Source organism: Panthera leo, chromosome B3 (genome assembly GCF_018350215.1).
Source record: "Panthera leo isolate Ple1 chromosome B3, P.leo_Ple1_pat1.1, whole genome shotgun sequence".
Classification (NCBI taxonomy): domain Eukaryota; kingdom Metazoa; phylum Chordata; class Mammalia; order Carnivora; family Felidae; genus Panthera; species Panthera leo.
The window spans coordinates 465,869-484,978 of record NC_056684.1 but is presented as its reverse complement, the minus strand read 5'-3'; the positions used below and the strand labels follow the sequence as shown (position 1 = coordinate 484,978).

The 19,110-nt window shown below is 60.5% G+C and overlaps 1 protein-coding gene across 1 annotated transcript; it reads left to right on the top strand.

The window, feature by feature from the left end:
- Nucleotides 1–10,351: 10,351 nt before the first annotated feature.
- On the top strand, nucleotides 10,352–18,188 carry SH2D7 (SH2 domain containing 7). The gene is made up of 6 exons (XM_042940455.1): nucleotides 10,352–10,527; nucleotides 11,921–12,010; nucleotides 14,790–14,955; nucleotides 15,231–15,422; nucleotides 16,777–17,463; nucleotides 18,138–18,188. Exons 1-6 carry the CDS (start codon nucleotides 10,352–10,354, stop codon nucleotides 18,186–18,188), a joined length of 1,362 nt encoding a protein of 453 aa, XP_042796389.1.
- Nucleotides 18,189–19,110: the final 922 nt, after the last annotated feature.

Below are 19,110 nucleotides of genomic sequence, written 5' to 3'. Positions count from 1 at the left end.
CGCCGCCCAGCCGCCGCCGCCGCCGCCGCCGCCCCGGCTTCGCGCGCCCCCGTCAGCGCGCCCCCGCGCCGCCCCCGCGCGCCCCGCCCCGCCGCTGCGCACGGCCCGCGGGCGCGCAAGGCCGCCTGGGACTTGTAGTTCGCCGCCCCCGCCGCCCCCGCCGCCCCCGCCGACTCCGTTCCCGCCCCAGCGAGCGTGGCGGTCCCCGACCCGGCCCTGTGGGGAGCTCGCGTCCTGCGCGGGGGCACGAGGGCCGCGGCACCTGCCCCGGGCCGCCTGTGCGCGCCATTCGCCCGGGGCCCGCAGCACCTGCGGGAGGGGCCGGGGTGCGGGGAGGCGGCCGACGGCGGGAGTTGGGGCGGGGGCGGGGGGGGGGCGCCCTGGGGAACGGTCGCGGAGGGCGGGGCGGCCCGGCAGAGGCCACGACCGTGCAGACCGGCCGCCGCCAGAAGAGAGGAAGCGTGAGAAACGACGAGACCCTGCCGGTGGCGACAACGTGGACCCAAGGCCCTCGTGTACAAACTGAAAAACACACAGAGACACAACGTCGGAGCAGAGAAGAATCTGGCGCTCGCCGGAGGGGGGCGAGGATGGGGGTGTCCAGGCTTCCAGGTGCAGCTCAGGGAACAGTCGGTGCTGATGTAGTAGCGACTCCGGCGGGTCCCTGTTGTGCACCTGAGACCAGTGGAGCACGTGTGCCAAGTGCACTTCCGCTGAAAGAGGAAGGTAATAGCCGAGTTTCTGAAAGGGCCAACTCAAAGCAAATACCGCGCCGTCTTCCTTCCGCGTTTTTTTACATAGGTCCGTTAACAGACTCAGCGGACTGCTGAGCCTTCTGAGATGGGCAGGGCACCACCAGTTTCCGGGAAGAGAGAGCTCAGCCAGCCAGACATGCCCCCTACCTTCACTGTTCCGGGACATAGCTTTGGTGGGCACCCCCCACCCCCACCCCAAGGATCTGCCCGGCGTGGCCCCCACCTTCATGCCCTGGGTTCTTTCTCTTTGAGCACAAAACACAGGTGTTGAGGGTGATCTCTGGAGCCAGACTGATGGGATCCATCTTCTAGCTCTGCTACTAACCAGAGGTGTGACCTTGGGCAAGTTACCTAACTTCTCTGAGTCTCAGCTTCTTCACCCAGGGAATGGGGATAATACAGTTCGTACTACTGTCCTTGTGAGGGTTACAGGAGACATGCACAGCAAAGTGCTCAGCACGTGCCTAGCACATAGTAGGCCCTCCATAGGTCCCAGCTGTCATTACTATCGTTGTATAGTGAACACGACTGTCCTAAGCAGCGTCTGAGAGGGCAGTCCCGCAGCAGACCAGCCAGCATGGGGGAGGTGAGAGAGCAGGAGTAGGATGGGCCACACTGTGGAGTCGGGGAACCAAGTTCCATCTGGACCTTGCCCTATGGGTGAGAGGGGCAGTGACTGATGGGCTTGCAGGGTGAGGCGGCAGTGTGGGACGCGACCAGGAAATCCTATGGGAAAGGGACCGGCTGGGAGTGCTGGATCCTACTAGATCCGCGTGGCTGCAGGAGGCACAGGGAAGAGCAGGGGACAGCCACTGTCCTCAGCCCTGTGGGCCAATTCTGCAAATGTGGGGTGGCCGTGGCCTGTGGCAGAGACAGAGTTCTGCGAAGCATGAGGAAGGCCCCCTCCCGGGAACAGGGCTGAGCCCCCAGCCGGACAGACGGGACCCGACCCGGTCGGCCTCTGTGACCCGCTGAGCGTGACCGTCCCGCACCAGAGCCTCCACTCCCTCCCACGTCACCCGTGGGGGAGCAGTGGTGCCCTGTTCCTTGTGCGGGACCACACCCCACACCGCAGCGAACATGTTCCAATGCCCCACGTCCTATAATAAACTTTGCTCTAAAAACCTTTGAAGGAATTTTTATAATTGTGATCTTGATGTTGTCTGACCGTGAGGAATCCATTTTAGTTTATGTTTGACCAACAATTTCTTGGCGATCGTGGTGTCTGTGTGGGCACCCTGGCGAGTGAGAGAAATCCAGCCTACACATGGTTTTCCAAGGGGGTGACATTTTTTAAAGTTTTTTAAGTCATCTCTACACCCAACCCGGGGCTCAAACTCACGACCCCAAGATCAACAATGACTCGCTCCACCGGCCGAGCTGGCCAGGCGCCCCAGGAGTGACGTTTTTATGATTGCTGTGATGCTGACATAATGTCACGCTTTGTAGACATCTAATGAAGTGTTTATTAATTTGGATTTTGCTCCTCTTGGGTTTTGGAGCTCGGGTATATTTGTCCTCGGCTACAGACAGTTCGTGGGCCCCTTGAAAGCCACAGAGCCGGGCACTGGGCCTGCAGAGTCTAGGGAGCGAAGTGCCCTGTCCAGGCCCAGAATGTGGCCCTGTGCGGGGAGTGGGGAGTGCTCAGCCTCACCCTGAATCCCCTTGAGGGGCCAAGTGGCCACAACATCTCAGCAGAGTCCCTGGGGAAGTGGCCGGAGCCTCCAGGACCAACCCCAACACGCTCTCGACGTCCCCCCCCTCCAGACCTTTCCCAGGCCACTGGCCCTGCACACTGTCTCATGGCCGCTCTACCGTGCTGGTTTTCCACTAACAAACCCCGCGTTGTGTCAGGCCTCGTTCCTGAGGGCCTCAAGCTGAAGGGCTGCAGGATGGAGCCCCTCCCGCGTCCTGCGGCACCTCCCCCACCCTCCACGTGCACAGTTTTTACAGTTTATGTAAAATGCTGAACCAGACCCTCCCCCCTCCGAAGGCCTTCCTACATGGAGACTCTGCGGCCAGTTCCCTTCTTTTCTAACCAGCAACCCCCCCCCCCCCCCCACCTCTGCTGGCTCCTGATTTCTCCCTTGGAGCCCTTTTTTGAAAGGACATTTTGCAGTTCCCAGAGCCTCTGAGATTGCATATCAATGTCCTGTTGGGCAGGGGGCAGCCTTCCGCGGCCTGCATCCCTCCCCTGTGTGTAGGACAGGCGTGCTTGGTGCCTCTTGGAGCCCAGTGACCAGAGGAAGTGGCCAGCCCAGGAGGAAGTGGCTGCTGTTTACCGAAAAGGGGAAATTTGGGCAGTGAACTTGCTCCCACATGGCCAGCCTCTGGGCAAGCCCCGGGAGAACACACAGCCAGTGATTCATCCTGGGCCCTTTTCCTTCGAGAGGGATGGGGTGAGAGGCCCAGCCACGCAGAGCCTCTGCGCCTCTCAGACCCCAGAGATGCCAGCCAGCCGCAGGAGGAGCTCGCGGTCCAGTGGGGAGTCCAGAAAGGAAAGTAGGCTTCACCACCTGGCATGCTGTGTGTCCTTAGACACGTGTGTGCCCTCGCTGGGCTGCGGGTACGTTTCCCGCCCGTACCACGAGGGGCCCTGTCCTGCCTGCTAGGAAATGATCAGTGGCCCGAGGCACAGCCGTGAGGCCTGTGGTCTTCCTCCCGTAGCTCCCCGGGCCAGACGGCACAGATGGGGCACCCCTGTCCCTGAGGCATAGAGCACAGAGATGGGTCTATTATTTGGAGGTCAGGCACTGTCTCTGTAGGGCCTTGTTAACCCCAGAGCATGTCTGGAGGAAGCCGTCCTGGTCGGGGAGGGGACTGGAGCTCACAGGCCAGGGGGCGGTGCCGGAGAGGGAACAGGAAGAACGGGCAGGCAGGCGGCAGAGCAGAGGCTGCAGTGACCAGGGAACAGCCCCCTCCCCACCCCACAGGGACACCCCCGCTGGGAAGAAGGCTGCTGTCCACATGCTCCCACTAGGTCTCGTGCCTCCTGCCCTGATAGGGCCAGTGGGAGGGGGCCAAAGTAAGGGAGGGGCCGTGTGACTCCAGGCGTATCACCCGCCTGCCTGTGCCTTGGTTTCCTCATCTGCAGGATGGGGCCAGCTGTGCCGTTTACCTCCTAGAGCTGCCGTACAGCTTAAGTTAACAAACGTGGGGTGCTTGGCACAGCACCCAGTGCTCAGTGAGTCCCCAGGGTGGTGGCTACTTCAACAAGTCTCCAGCCCCGGCTCCTTGCCTCCACCTCCCACGGGTGCTGGCCCCGGGTGGGCAGGGGGGCCACAGAGACAGGAGCCCCGCCAGGGACCCTCTGAGCCCGGATTTGCAGACTCTGGCTTCCAGGAGGCCTCGTTTCCCTACCAAATGGACAGGCAAATCTCCACACATTGTGGTTCCCTTTCCCGGAGGGCGGGCACCTGGGGCGCTGGCCACCCTCCCAGCCCCCGGGGGGGCCAGGGCACCAGGGCTCAGACAGGCCGAGGCCCGGGAGCCCGTGGAGGGCAGAGGGTTGGCAGGGGCTGGGGCCTGCACAGGAGTTAGGGGGAGTCACACAGCCCAGGGAGCAGGTGAGGACTGGACCCCGGTGGGGCAGGGAGGGAGGCCTTGCCGGCAGAGGCCCTGGGTCCTTCCTGTTTCCTGTCCTGCTCCTCAGCCTGGCTCTGTGCTCAGGACCCGGGCCCACCTGCCTTCGGGGCTCCTCTCCCCAGGCCCCCTGCCCTCAGATTCCACCCCCCTCCTCACACAACTTCTAGGCACCGAATTCTCTGCCTGTGGGGCCCGCCTGGGCGGTGGGGGCATTTCAAGTGACCACTCGAAGAGGGGCTGTTCGAACAGAGTTCAGACACCACCCTGATTCAGTGAAAGGGCCTCCAAAAGGAGTTTAAGAGATGCTCACGCAAGCCAAGCACTGAGGAGCCAGGAGCTGGGAGGGAGCCCCCTGAAGACAGGGTGTGATGACAGGCAGTAAGGAGACCCCGAAAGAGCCTATCTGGACTTTCTTTTGTATTTTGAAGTTTGAAATATTGGCTAAATATCTATTAATTTTGATTCGATGCATTGTTGAGGTGCGCACAGAGTTTGAGTAGCAGGGCAAGAGCCCCGGGCGGGGGCAGTGGCAGGAGCAAGGTGGGGGCGGGCAGGCGGGTGCAGCCTGTCTGTCTCTAGTCCCGGGTCTCAGTTTCCTGTCTTCACAGTGGGGACAAGCAGGCTCCGTCTTCCACGTCTAGTGCCTGAGGCAAACGTGAAATCGTGTGTGCTTGTATTTGACGTGCCTGGCGCACAGTAGGGACTCAAGCATCCTTACAGACCCACTGTCGGGCTGTTGTCCCAGCTGTGGGGGAGGGGGCAGGTGTCCTGTGTGCCAGGCCCCAGGGCAGCCATCTGGCCTCCGAGGCAGTAGCACAAGTGTTCTTTTTTTTTTTTAATGTTTTTATTTTTATTTTTGAGACAGAGACAGACAGAGCGTGAAGGGGCAGAGAGAGAGACAGAGAGACACAGAATCCGAAGCAGGCTCCAGGCTCCGAGCTGTCGGCACAGAGCCCGACGTGGGGCTCGAACTCACGGACTGTGAGATCATGACCTGAGCCGAAGTCAGGCACTTAACTGACCGAGCCACCCAGGTGCCCCACCATCGTTTTTTTTTTTTTTTTTAATGTTTTAATTATTTTAGAGAGAGAGAGACAGACCATAAAAGGGGGAGGTGCAGACAGAAAGGGAGACACAGAATCCAAAGCAGGCTCCAGGCTCTGAGCTGTCAGCACAGAGCCCGACGCGGGGCTTGAACCCATGAACTGCGAGATCGTGACCTGGGCTGAAGTCAGACGCCTAACCGACTGAGCCACCCAGGCGCCCCAACAAGTGTTCTTAACATGTGCTCTTAGAGCCCTGCTCTTGCCGGTGGGCCCTAAGCTGGCCTCGCGCTGGCTGTCCCTTACTCAGGCCTCACGAGCACACAGCATGCAAATCCTGCAGATTTTCATTTTTGTGCCGGGCTCACAACTCCTCACTGGGGAGGCCAGATAATCTATAGAGAAATTAACTCGTCTTTGCCGTGAAAACTGACAGTCGACGGGGAAGCCCGCTGGTCTGAGGGGGTTTCCCTTCCCTCTGGGTGGTCAGGAGGCCACAGCTCGGTGGTCAGGAGCCCACAGCAGGGGCTTGTGGAGCAGGTGCGCTGGCCGTGCCCTTAAGACCGTGGGAGGCCCGAGGCGCTCTTGGGAATCCTCATATCACTTCGTAGCAAATGTGTCTAATTTTGTAATGGCAGTCACATTTTACATGATAAACTGTGTGTAAACATATACACATATTTCTTTTGCTTTGAGCTTTTGGGAAAATATTATGTTTATGAATTTGCTTTGGAAAGATTTGGCTTTGAGAATTCATTGAACTGACAACTGGTGATGTCTTGGCAGTTTTCCCACACACTCGGGGACTCTGGTGGGGTCAGATAATCTGACCCCCAAACCCTCATCGAATGCGATGAACCTTCCATGAATATTCCATCGCATAGACATTTACTCACACACGTGTTCATTGTGACTTTACAACTTTCTCTTGGGACTTCAGAGCCAGTACTGTTTTGGGTTGGAGGTGTTTCTTCATTCGGGTCACAGACGTTTTTGGTTTTTTTGCTTTTTTTTTTTAATTTGTTTTAATTAAAAAAAATTTTTTTTAACATTTATTCATTTTTGAGAGACAGGGAGAGACAGAGCATGAGCAGGGGAGGGGCAGAAAGAAAGGGAGACACAGAATCCGAAGCAGGCTCCAGGCTCCGAGCTGTCAGCACAGGACCCGATGCGGGGCTCGAACCGACTAGCTGAGCCCCCGGCTCATAACCCGAGCCGAAGTCAGACACTCGACCGCCTGAGCCACCCAGGCATGCCAACTTTTTAATATTTTTTTTATTTTTTAAAGGCATGTGGGTGTATCATGCATCGGAATAATAATTTAAAACATGCCTGTTGAGGGGCGCCTGGGTGGCGCAGTCGGTTGAGCGTCCGACTTCAGCCAGGTCACGATCTCGCAGTCCGTGAGTTCGAGCCCCGCGTCAGGCTCTGGGCTGATGGCTCGGAGCCTGGAGCCTGTTTCCGATTCTGTGTCTCCCTCTCTCTCTGCCCCTCCCCCATTCATGCTCTGTCTCTCTCTCTGTCCCAAAAATAAATAAAAAAACGTTGAAAAAAAAAAAAATTTAAAACATGCCTGTTGAGCGTCTAACCGTAGCCAGGCCCGTTCTCGGCACAGAGGAGAGTGGAGACTGAGGCGGACAATTTGAGAAGAAAGAAAACGGCCTGTTTGTTCTCCACCCCCTCGTGTTAGGGAGCAAATCTGTGCCCACTGCCAGGATATCAAGGGTGTGAAAACGGCCACACGCATGACCAGGATTCCCTGAAAGGCCTCGCTGGCATCCCATTCCCAGTACGTGGACTCACGGAGGGTTGGTGTGGGGTCCTCAGGTGGAACGGCCGGGCAGACCTGGGGGTGGCCTCCCAGGAGGGTGAGCTAGGCCCCCGCAGGCAGGAGTCACTTCCTGGATGGCCCATGAGCATCCCTGGGTCCTACGGGAGGAGCATGACCCGGGGAGGAGAGCCCAGCACGGGGAGGTTTTGATCAGACAGACAGACGTGGCTTTGGAAGACTCCCCAGCCGACAGATGCAGCTGCCTTCCTGCTGCCCTATCACCTGGATCGGCTTCTGAGTCCCCAAACCCTGCTGGGTGGGCTTCTCCCCTCCGTCCTTGATAGAGACGCCGAGCGGGGAGGTTAAGCACCCCCTCAAAGCCGCAGAGCCAGCAAGGGGCCAGGGTCCTAGGCCCGTCAGTGTGACCCTAGAGCCTGTGCCCCTCAGGGCACCCCGGGGAGGGGGACTGTAAGGGGCAGGGCCACGCCAGGGTCACCTCTGTGCCTGGCCCGGCCCAAAGGTAAGCACAGGTCAGGGCGGGGGGCGGGGGGGGGGGCAAGGCTGAGCAGTGGGGTGCGAAGCACCATCAGAGATCACCCACCCCAGTCCTTCGGGGGGCTCCTGATGCCGCCAGACCTGGGCCCGGGGTTCCTCTGAGCACAGACACAGGCTCCCAGCTGTTTGCCTGACTTGAGAACCCTGGCCCCGGCCCCTCTGTCACAAACCGCCTTTGTCTTCTCATGCAAACGACCAGGTTCTGCTCACCAGGGTGTCCTGCCTGAAAGGGAGGTGGGAAGACAGAACCTGATGGAAAATTATAGAGACACATTTCTTTGCATTTGAATACTTGCAGGGCTCCGCTCCGGCGGTAAACCCCAGCTTCCTTCGCCTTTGCTGAGCCCCGGGCCCCCTTGGTGTCCGGTGAAGGCCGCACGCTTCTTCTCGGAAAAGTGTCTTCAAACACGCGTGGTAAAATACGTAGCATTAGGGTGGAGATCAATTACCCTGGAATAGGGTTGGTGAAATATCTGTGGTGTAGAAGCGACGTGTTTCTTGATTAGCGTGTTAAAACACAGGATCCGGTGTCGGGTCCGACTACTATCATTTTGACGCAACGAGGAGAAACATCCAGCGTCTCCAGATGTCTGCGGTAGCTGCACGTGCAAATGTCTCGTCATTTCTGTTGGTGACAAAGTCACAGGTGATGTGAGCACGAGTGAGCCTTGTTCTCTGCACCAGTCATGGGAGAAATTGCTGAATTTCAGTTAGAGATTAGGGAAAATAAAGATATAATCCACACACCGCCCCCCCCCCCCCCGCCGCCCCCCGTCCCCATGTAGAAAATTTTCGTCCTTGGGATTTCCATTCTGAGCCCAGTATTTTCCAGGCTTGTATCTGTGGCAGGACGACCGGTTAGAACTGCCTGCGTGCCTGTGTCGGTCCCGGGCCCCCTGGCTGGAGCCTCGCTATCAAGGCTGGAAATTAACTGTTCCTGAAGGTGATGTGCCCAGTAGCTGACCCTCCGGAACCACTTGGTGCGCCTGTCCCTGGGCAGAGGACACGCCCTGCGGATGTCTCTCCGTCCCTGGGGGGGCGACTGGACCGCCTGGCACCCTTTCTGTGGACGTGGAAACGGAGACTCCGAGATGGGGGGGGGGGGAGTTTCACGACTGTGTGCATCACACGGCCGCCAGAGGCTTTTGATCTTGACTTGGGATGAGCACGTGGAGCTCTAACAACCGCGATTCAGAGCCGTGAGGTCAGGGCACGCTCACGGTCAAAGTAGCGGCTGGTTCCGTCTCTTTCCGAGACTCCCAGCACCATCACTGGGACTTTGCTCGTCCACCTTCCCGCCACGGGAGCGTTGGCCCTGCTGCAGAGGCAACGCTGCAGCCCAGCGAAGGTCAATCCCTTGCTCAGGGTCCCACGGCCGGAACATAAACGGCAGAGGGCCAGACCCGGGGTGCAGAGCTCCAGGAACCACAGGGGGACACGTTGCGGTCACGCGGCGCCCGGACCCAGGGAAGGATGCCAGTGGCTCCTGGCCACTCCTTGCGCCTCCTGGCCACGAGCTCCCCCAGGCAGCCGCTGTCCCCGCGTCTGCCACCACCTTGCAGCACCGTCTGGATTTGAATGTCCACGTGTGTCACCTTAACCGTCTGTCCTCACGACCCCGCAGTCAAAGAGCGGCTGCTGCTTCTGCTCCCATTTTACACGCGACGAAATGGAGCTCCCTCCCTGCAGCAACGTAGTCGCGAAGGGCCTGGGGTCTCGTGGAGGTAGGACCCCCAACCTGGAGCCTCTCCCTGGGGCTGGCCCTGTGCACCTGCTGCCCGGATGTCGAGCAGGCCTGGGTTTCCGCTGTGGGGCTCAGGATCACGCGAGGGATTCACGGATGAGCAGGTATCCTGTACCCTAACCTCCTCCTGGCCCTTCCAGAGGGCCCGTCTACACCAGAGGCCCCTCGACTCCCCGACATGAGCCTCCGGCAAAGACCCTCCTCATCCCTCTGCTGGCGAGCAGCGTCTCTCCCCGGGCACCTGCCCGCTCCGGGGCCTCCCCCCGGGCAAGGCTCCTGCGGCCCCCGCCCCTGTCCCTACCCCCATCTGAGTAGTGCGAGCCCCTCCTCCCTCTCCCTCGTCATCGGGATGCACACTACCCCCCCACAGCACATTCTCTATGTGGACCCCTCAGGTCTCCGTCCCACCCTCCCTCCCCAGCTAGAATATACGTGCCAGGAGGGTGAAATGCTGTTTGGGGCACGACTTTATGCCCACAGCCCAGGGTTCGTGCACACGGTAGACACTCAATAAATCTTGAGTGGAAGGAGATTAATCAGCACAGAACTTCACCAAAACACAAGTGGCCTCCATGAGGGAGAGGGAACTAGAATTTAGTTCCACTGCCCAGCTAATAATGGTGGCTGGGCTGAGGACGTCGGCCAGGGCAGAGACTGGAGGTTGGGGGCGAGGGGCCAGGAAGTCTGAGGTCTCCTCCCCTATCCACCACCCCCCGCTCACTACTAATGTGACCAGGTGTCCGCCCCAGAGTCAGGAAGGAGAGCCGGCCAGAGGTGACAATAGGGCTCCTGTGCGGCGGGCGGCGGGGAGGGCAGGGACTCAGGCAAATGAGCGGGGCGCGCAGATATAGAGGCGTGTGGGCGGTCTGCACTCTGCTTCCAAGGGGTGCTGGCCACGATGGAGGGCGGCCTGAAGCAGCCCGGCCAGGGGAAGGGGCCCAAAGAGGTGGGGGACAGCCAGGCCCTGGCCAAGCTGCAGGAGCTGGCCTGGACGTGGTTCATGGAGACACAGGCGCCCCTCATTCTGCACGACGGAGTCCTGCCCCCCTGGTTTCACGGATTCGTCACCCGCAAGTAAGGCTGCCCCGTCCACATGCCCAGCAAGACCCACAGCCCCTTGGGGCCACTAGAGTGGTCTGGGGGCCCTGGGACAAGCCTGGCTCCTGGGTCCGCTCCTGGGGGCAGGGCGGGGGGCACGCCGGCCCCCACTCTGACCGAGAGGCAGGTGCAGGGTGAGTGCAGACCGGGCCCAGAGAACCGGGTGAGTGACCGGGGGCCGTGTCACCCGTCCCCCAACCAGAACACTGCTCATAAGGAGGCCGACAGAGCCATTTGGGGTGGGGGTCGTCCCGGGCAAACCTGGACGTGTCCTCACTCTGGAATAAAGGCTGCGGTGTGGGATCTGTAACCTGCCAGAGCAGGAAAGGAGGGACAGCAGTCAGCCTGGCCGTCCCACAGCACACACCGGCCAGCAGCCCTCGGGGGTCCCGCACTCAACTTAGCCCTTTGCGGTCCCCGTCTTGAAATGCTTACTTTTTGAGCAAGGGGATCCACACTTTCTTTTTTAATTTTTTTAAATGTTTATTTTTTGAGAGAGAGGCAGAGCATGAACAGGGGAGGGTCAGAGAGAGGGAGACACAGAATCGGAAGCAGGCTCCAGGCTCCGAGCCGTCAGCACAGAGCCCGACGCGGGGCTTGAACTCACAAACCGCGAGATCATGACCTGAGCCCACGTCGGATGCTTAACTGACGGAGCCCCCAGGCACCCCGGGGCTCTGCATTTGCATTCAGCGCTGGGCTGGGTAAAACCTGCAGTAGGCCTTCACAGAGTAGGCACTCAGTATCTGGGGAGCAAGTGGTCTACCTACTGCCAAGACAGAAGGTAGCTGGAATTTTCCACCACGTCTCCAAAATACTTGGCACCGTTCAGGAATACCCAGAGCTGCCTAGGGCTGGAAGGGACATGCAGGGGAGACGAGGACCTAGGGTTGCTGTTGTGACCAGGCTCCAGACATAATAGCACCTCCTCCCTGCAGAAACTTCTTGTGTAGTGCACAACGTGCACAACGGTACAGAGTGGTCCTGTGGCAGGGAGCTCCCTGAAACTAAAGATCTCTAGCTATATGGATTCATTCTTACCACAGAGCCATTCAGGTGCAGAGTGGGTGGCCAGGGTCAGCGGCTATTGTGCCTGCCAGTGAGGCTGCAGTGGAGGGTGGTGCATGGCGGTGGGGGCGGTGGGGTCGGGACCCCAACCCAGCCCAAGAGTAAGTCTTGAGTTTGCCTGACTGAGCCGGGACAGAGCTCAGTCCCAGCCGAAGGTCTGAGAGAGCCTTCTACAGAGGGTTGGAGGGGTGTGCGCTGGGTCTGGAGCCCAAGGGCATGGCCAGCAGGGACTCTGAGGCAGGCCCGGGGCCAGCCAGCCGGAAGGGCACAGGCTCCGGTTAACTGCACATCCTCTGGCCAGGCAGACGGAGAAGCTGCTTGGGGACAAAGCTCTGGGCTCCTTCCTCATCCGCCTCAGCGACCGGGCCACCAGCTACATCTTGTCCTACAGGTAGGAGAGGAGCCGTCTGTGAGGCCCCCGCAACGCGGCCATGCAGATAATCACAGGGGCCCGACAGGCCACAGGGCTCGGCTTTCCCCGGGCGCGGTCTCCCACCCTGTCCGCCGATCACAGGCTCAGCGGACGTTTCCTGAGCAGCACTGGCCCTAGGAGGCAGCCCCGGCCTTCAAAGGGAGCGGACCGGGAGCAGGAGAGAGCGTCCCCTGGGGGGGGCTGGGGGGCTTCCCGGAAGTGAAGCTTGAGCCGTCTGCCAGGGATGAAAGAGGGTACGATGGGAGTCCAGGAGGGCCTTTCCAGCCGATGGGGCCGCACGTGCAAAGGTACAGGGGCAGGGGAGACTGCGGGCTTGGGGGAGGCGCGGTGGCCGGGGTGGCAGGGCGCAGGCTCCTGTGGAGGGGGGCTCGCGCGGTTCGAGGGCTCTCCGGCCAGCCTGCGCGGGGAGGCCCAAGCGCCCTGTGAGATGACGAGGGCTGGGCTACGGTACAGGAGAGGGGGCAGGACAGCCAGGACGGAGCGGAGATGGTGACATCAGACCCGGTCCGGAGAGGAGGTTGGGTGGGGGAAGGCAGGAAGAGAGAAGTCCCCTCCCCCGGTCAGGAAGGGGGGGCCAGGGCTCCAGGGCCAACCTCAGAGGCCTGGGATCAGATTCAAAATTATCGCCTGCTCAGACCGCTGCACCTCAGATCCTAACCTTGCCTCTGCGCCTCTGTTTCTTCATCTGTAAAATGGGAACGTTGTAGTATCTTCTTTGTAGGATTGCCGAACGTGTTGGATGAGTTTATACGTTGAACAGTGCTTGGAACATCGTAAGGACTAAATACACATCAGTCATTATTAAGACACTATTATTCTACGTGCCCGGTACTACGCTAAGTACTTTGAAACACGTGAGCTCAGCAGTTTTCAAATGTCTTTTTAGCATCAAGGCTCTTTTTTCCAAACATGATCTTTGGTGGACTCAGCTCTGGGAATGGATCGATCCGCGGAGCACCACACGGTCCAGAAACAGTCCCACACATTCGGTCGCCTGATGTACAGCAGTTCTGTGGGGAAGGCAGTAAGTGGTGGGGAAGCAACTAGATATCCAGCCAGAAAGCAAGGGCCCGCCCATCCACACCGCACGCAAAAACTAATTCTAGACGGACCACAGATCCCGGTGAGAAAAGCAAAATAGTACACTTCTCTTTTTTCTAAGTTTATTTATTTATTTTGAGAGAAAGAGCTTGTGTGAGCAAGCAGGGGAGGGGCAGAGGGAGAGAGAGAGAGAGAGAGAGAGAGAGAGAATCCCAAGCAGGCTCCATGATTTCAACACAGAGCCCAACGTGGGGCTCAAACTCACAAACCATGAGATCATGACCTGAGCCCAAATCACGAGTTGGACACTCACCCGACTGAGCCACCCAGGTGTCCCAAAACAGTACGATCCTAAAAGAAAACGGGAAACTTTTTCAAGACTTGGAGAAAGGCAAACAATTCTTAAGACACAAAGCTACTAACCATAAAAGAGAAGGTTGATAAATCAGATTTCTTTAAAACTGAGTCTTTTGTTAATCAAAAGATGTCGTTAAGTGAATAAGGGACAAACCAGAGAGTTGGAGAAGTTACGTATTGTATTACATGTATCTAACAAAGGACTCGTACCGGAATATATCAAGAGCTCCCGCAAATCAATAAGACGAAGACAATATGATAAAGGCAAAAGACTTGACAGGCGCTTCACAAAAGAGGATACGCCAAGGACCATAATGTGTCGGCATTCAGCAGCATCAGTGACAGGGAGATACAAACGGAACCCACAACGAAGGGCTACAAGGGAAGGACGGGGGTGCTGGCCCCACCAGCATACTCCTTGGTGTATTCCCAGCATAAGTGAGCGCACACGTTCGCCAAAACACACGTAAAACAATGTCCACGGCAGCTGTATGTATAGCACCCCCAATCTGGAAAGGACCCAAACGTCCACCAGCATAATGGGTAGATTGTGGATCTTTTCATTAAATGGAATACTACGCATCGGTGGGGGAGGAAGGAAGCTAATTCCACCCGGACATGAATCAATCTCAAAGATACCATGTTGAGTCAAAGAAGAAAAACTGATTCCGTTTATGTGAAGTTCCACGACCCGCAAACTGATCTCTGACGGCGGGGTCGGGGCCCAGGCTGGAAGGGGGCAGGAGGGGGTCTCTGGGGAGCTGGACGTGTTTCCGGTTTTGCTCTGGGTGCCGGTCCCTTGGGCGTGTTCACGTGTGGAAATCCGTCGCTGCCCACGGTTGGGACATGGGTGTGTGTCGCTGTAGAATTATCCTTCCATGAAAGAGGACAGGAGGGGGGCAGGGTTTTACAGGCTGGATTGGGGGTGGGGCCGGAGCCCCATCTTTACAGCGGGGACGGGGGGGGGGGGGGACGGACAAGTGAGGCTGAGTGTGTGTGTGCCCAGGGTCGGACCTTGTCTTAAGACTTTGTCCATCACAGAACTTCTGGTATTGATTTTAATTTTCTAGAATATTGCCTTACTGGTTGTTTTGATTACGGAGCTTTGTGGTGACTCTTCAAATTCTGCACCCCAGTGAGTGCCCCCCCTCCCCCCCGCTGCTGGAGCAGGCTCAGGCACTCTCCAGGGGTGCAGACCCTGCACGGCCACCTGCCAGCCTGGGCAGTCTGTGCTGGAGCCCCCGCCCCGCACCCTCGGGGGCCCTGAGTCCCTGCCCTGAAGCCCCCACCCCGCGCCCTCCCGGCCCACAGCCCCAGGTCACATGTGCTTGTGTTGCAGGGGCAGTGACCGCTGTCGGCACTTTGTCATCAACCAGCTCCCCGACCGGCGCTACCTCGTCTCGGGGGACACGTGCAGCCACGGCACGCTGGCCGAGCTTGTGCGCCATTACCAGGAGGTCCAGTTTGAGCCTTTTGGGGAGACCCTGTCTGCTGCCTGCCCCCGGGTACGCACTCCTCTCCTCCTGAGTGGGGGCGGTGGGGCAGGGCGCCCAGGCCTGGGGTGTCCACCGCGGGGGCACATGACTGCACTCGCCTTCCCCACTCACTGCCATCCAGGGGCACTCGGTGCCGGCTCGGGGTCCCTATTTGGAAAGGGGAGACCGAGGCAGCATCCCACCTGAGGTCAGGGGCCTGGTGAGCACATGGCAATCTCCGGCAGGAGGCTGGAGGCCGGCCAGGGGTGCGTGACCACACGCCTGCTGTGCCCCCACCACCCCAGCCGGAGGACAGCGATCTGTACGATGCCATCACCCCTGGCCTGGAAAACCCGCCTGCCACGGCGTCTGCCCCGAGGGGCCCAGTCGACGCTGCCAGCCCCTGCCCCTGTCCAAAGCCACCCGTGTCCTTCCTCCACACGAAGAAGAACCTGGACGTGAGTTCCCGCAGCTTCTCTGAGGACAAATGCATGGCGGTGAGGAGCCTCTCGGGGCGGGGCTGTGCCCGTGTCCCCAGGCCCAGCCCTTGGGCTGCGGGGTGTGAGAGCCAGGCCCGGAGCAGTGCGGGCTCACCCACGCCAGGGCCTGCCTCCGGCCAGCCGGATGTGTTCAAGCCTCGGCTGGGTCTTTCTAGCTGTGTGCCTCAGTTTACCATTCCTAAGGTCCCCTGAGGCTTGAATGAGAAAATGAGTAAGAAGTGCCCGAAAGGAGGCCCCTGGGGGGCTCAGTCAGTTGAGCATCTGACTTCGGCTCAGGTCGTGATCTCACGGTTGGTGGGTTTTTGAGCCCCGCATCTGGCCCTGTGCTGTCAGTGCAGAACCTGCTCGGGATCCTCTCTCTCTCTCTCCCTCTCTCTCTGCCCTTCCCCCTCCCCTCTCTCTCAAAAATATTTTTAAAAATTTATATACAAAAAAAATGCCTGAAAATTCCTCTAAACTGTAGGGGAGGTGCCTTTACCTCCTGAGAGGGGCTCAGGGAGGTTTTCCTCCTACACAGATCACAGCACACCCCAGGCCTGAGGCCTTCCCCAGGGTCCGTGGGGGCCTCAGCAGGGCTCCTGCACCCCCCACCCTCTTCTCGCTCTTGTCCAGCCTCACTGGCCTGTGGATCTTCCCCGATCACACCAACCTCGCTCCTACCTCAGGGCCTTTGCACTTGCTGTGCCCTTGCTGCAATGTCCTTCCTGCAGATGCCTGCAGCTCGCACTCCATTCCCTGCTTGCATGCCATCTTTCCAGAAAGCCCAGAGGCTGCCCTGCCCACCCATCATTGTGCCCATCCCATTACCCTGCCTCACTCTTCTTCGCCCCACCGATCCTGACCCGACAGTCGATCATCTCGTGGCCTGTTATCGTGAGTCAGTCGTATTAGATGACGTAACAGGGTGGGTCGTTGCCCGTCTCCCAGCTTAGAGTGGGAATGCTCGCCACGAAGTCCTTGGCACCTGGGACAGTGTGTGACACACAGTTTGCTCAGTAAACGTTGGTGGAATAAATACCCAAATGACGGACTCGGGGGTGGTCTGTTCTAGAGGGAGGGAGCGGCGCGTGAGTGGGCTCAGGGGCTTTGAGGGACCAGTGGACCACTGTGCAGGGAGGACAGGGCAGGACGAGTCTGGGCGTCGACGGCAGGCCTCGGATGCCAAGGCAGAGGCCAGACTCAGGAGTACGGGGGCGGCGGGGACCTGAATGGCGACGAACGCCGACACACAGCAGGTAGGCCGAGCCAGTGCGGGGCTCTCAGCTTGTCCGAGACAGTCTTCCGCTCACCTGAGGGCATCTTAGCGACAAGGCCACCTGCAAGACGCCCAGTTTCTTTTCTGTCTCCCCAGGTCCCTGTCAGGGTGCCTCCCCTCCCTGAGAGGAGTGCCCTCCTTCTGGACGAGTCTTTCGGAAGCCCCAACGACATCATCTACTCAGACCTGAGGAAGACGAACCAGGCACGGCCAGGCCTGGGCGCGGAGGTGTCCAGCAGGCACGGCCCGGGCCCAGTTGGCAGCCTGGCTTGCTCCCCAGGCGAGGGGCCCCCGAGGAGACGCTCGGATGGAGGCCGGGACGGGCCTGACGGCCCAGGGCCCGCCCTCTCCGGGGTGAGCCCAGACCGGGGTCCTGTGGTGCCTCCCACTTCCCGGGGCTACCTCCCGGCCCCCCCTTCTGAGGCCCTAGGATCCTCTGCTGCCACCTGGAGCCAGGCGTCTCCGACGCTGAGCCACAGGGCTCAGCCCTGCTCCCAGGACAGCCCGGCAGACGCCTACGAGCTCCTACAGACAGCAGGTCCCCCACCAGAGCCCGGCGACGTGCCAGACCAAGAAGGCGGCACCCGGGCACCGGCCCCAGTTTGCTGGGGCAGCTCAGCCGGGCCCCCACGTCCCGGAACGGGCGCCCCGTCCAGCAAGCTGCCAGGATCCACAGTCTACGGTTACGGGAGCCTCTCGGGGGCCCCGGGGCTCCCCGAGCCCAGAAACACCTGTGAACAAATCCCAGCAGCCAGGAGCAAGGAGACCGGACGGACACACAAGGTGGGCTCCGTGGTGGGAGGGGGTGGCCGCCAGCCCCTGCTGGTGAGAGGGACCCGTGGCCCTCATGCGTGAGCAGCTCAGGTCACTGCGACTGCCCAGAGGGACCCAGAGTTTTCCAGCTCTGTCATATGCTCACAGGTGCTCGTTTGAATGTAAGGTGGGGGGGTCTCTGGGCCCTTCCGAGGTCCTCCTCTACAGACCAGGTTTCCCTGTCCAGGCCACTGCCGGGGTCTCAGAGCCTTGAGAGGTAGATTGGGAGCTGTGCCCCCCACCCCCACCCCACATATCCTGGGACCCAGGTCACCCAGGGCGGGGCCCTGACTCTCCCGGGACCACAGACCCTGCCTGTGGGCAGCCCCTCTAGGAATCCCGTGGCAGCCCCCCCTCACCCCTGCAAAGTCCCACACCCTCTCTGGTCCCTGTTGGTGCCACGGACACCCCCACACTACCCCCCCCCCCCGGGGACTGGCCTGGCTGCACCCAGCTCTGGGAGACCCCTTCCTCCCCTCAGCCACAAGGGACAGACCCTTCATCCAGAACCGGGGACTGGAGGTGGGATTTGGGGCACCGTGCGGCCTTCCCTGGGCTGGGGCCCCAGTCTGCAATCAGCAGGCCGTGCCGGGCCTCCCCCTGTCCAGGGGCCCCGGGCTCCAGCATCTTCTCCCTCTTTGCAGCCCGACAAGCACCGGAGGATCTTCTTCACAGACAAGAAGCACAGAGCCTGAGGAGTGCCCGCGGGGGGGCTTCCCGGGGAGCCCGCGGCCCACCCCCGCCTCCCCAGCGCCCCCCACCGGCCCCAAGAGGGGTGAAGGCCCGGGAGGTGGGGGACTGACCACAGGTAGGGTCAGCACCCCCATCCCCAAGGTGAGCACCCTGAGGCCTGGGCTCGCTGACCGGCCCGCCCCTCCCCCCACCCCGCTGACCGTCACCGAGCACGCGGCCAGCCCTGCGCTGGGGCGGCCGTTCTGTCGGGCTGAGCAAGGCCACGCGGTTGTTCCTGAGACCCAAGCCGGTTCCCTCCTGTGGCCCCGTCAGCAGAAAGGGGTGGCCGGCCGGAGCCACGCCGGGGAAGCCTCGGCCTGAGGCAACAGTTCTGACCCTGGAGGGCCGGGCTCCCGGCGGCAGCCCCCCCTTGGCCCTTCTCTGCCCCCCGCCCATCCCAGCCGGATCATGCAGGCCGGGCGGCCCTGACCCAAGCCCTTCCTGGCACGGACGGGAAATCCCAGGCCCGGAGGGGAGCGGGAGGCTGCCTGACATGACGCTGACAGCCTGCGCACACACCCCCGTAAAGCAGGCCGGGCCCGGCTGGCTGCGGGGCTCAGCCCGGGTGCACGCCTGGGCCACCCTCGCCTGCCCTCTGCCTCCGGCCGGTCTTGGCCTCTCCGGCTAGTTCTCAGACCTCTCCCCTGAGACCCAGACCCGACGGGCGGCCCGACCGGGCGATCGCCTCTGGACGCAGGCGCTCCTGTCTCCCGCTCTCCCTGGGTCCCCGCCCACAGGGTCCCTCTTCCCCACGCGTCCCCCTCGTGTAAGACTGAGCAGGCGGCGGAGGCAGAAAGCCGACTGACCCCCCCCAGAGGGAGTGCCGTGGCCCCCGCCCGCGTCCCCGAGCTGGCTCAGGCCACGCCTGTGGACTGTGGCGGCCTG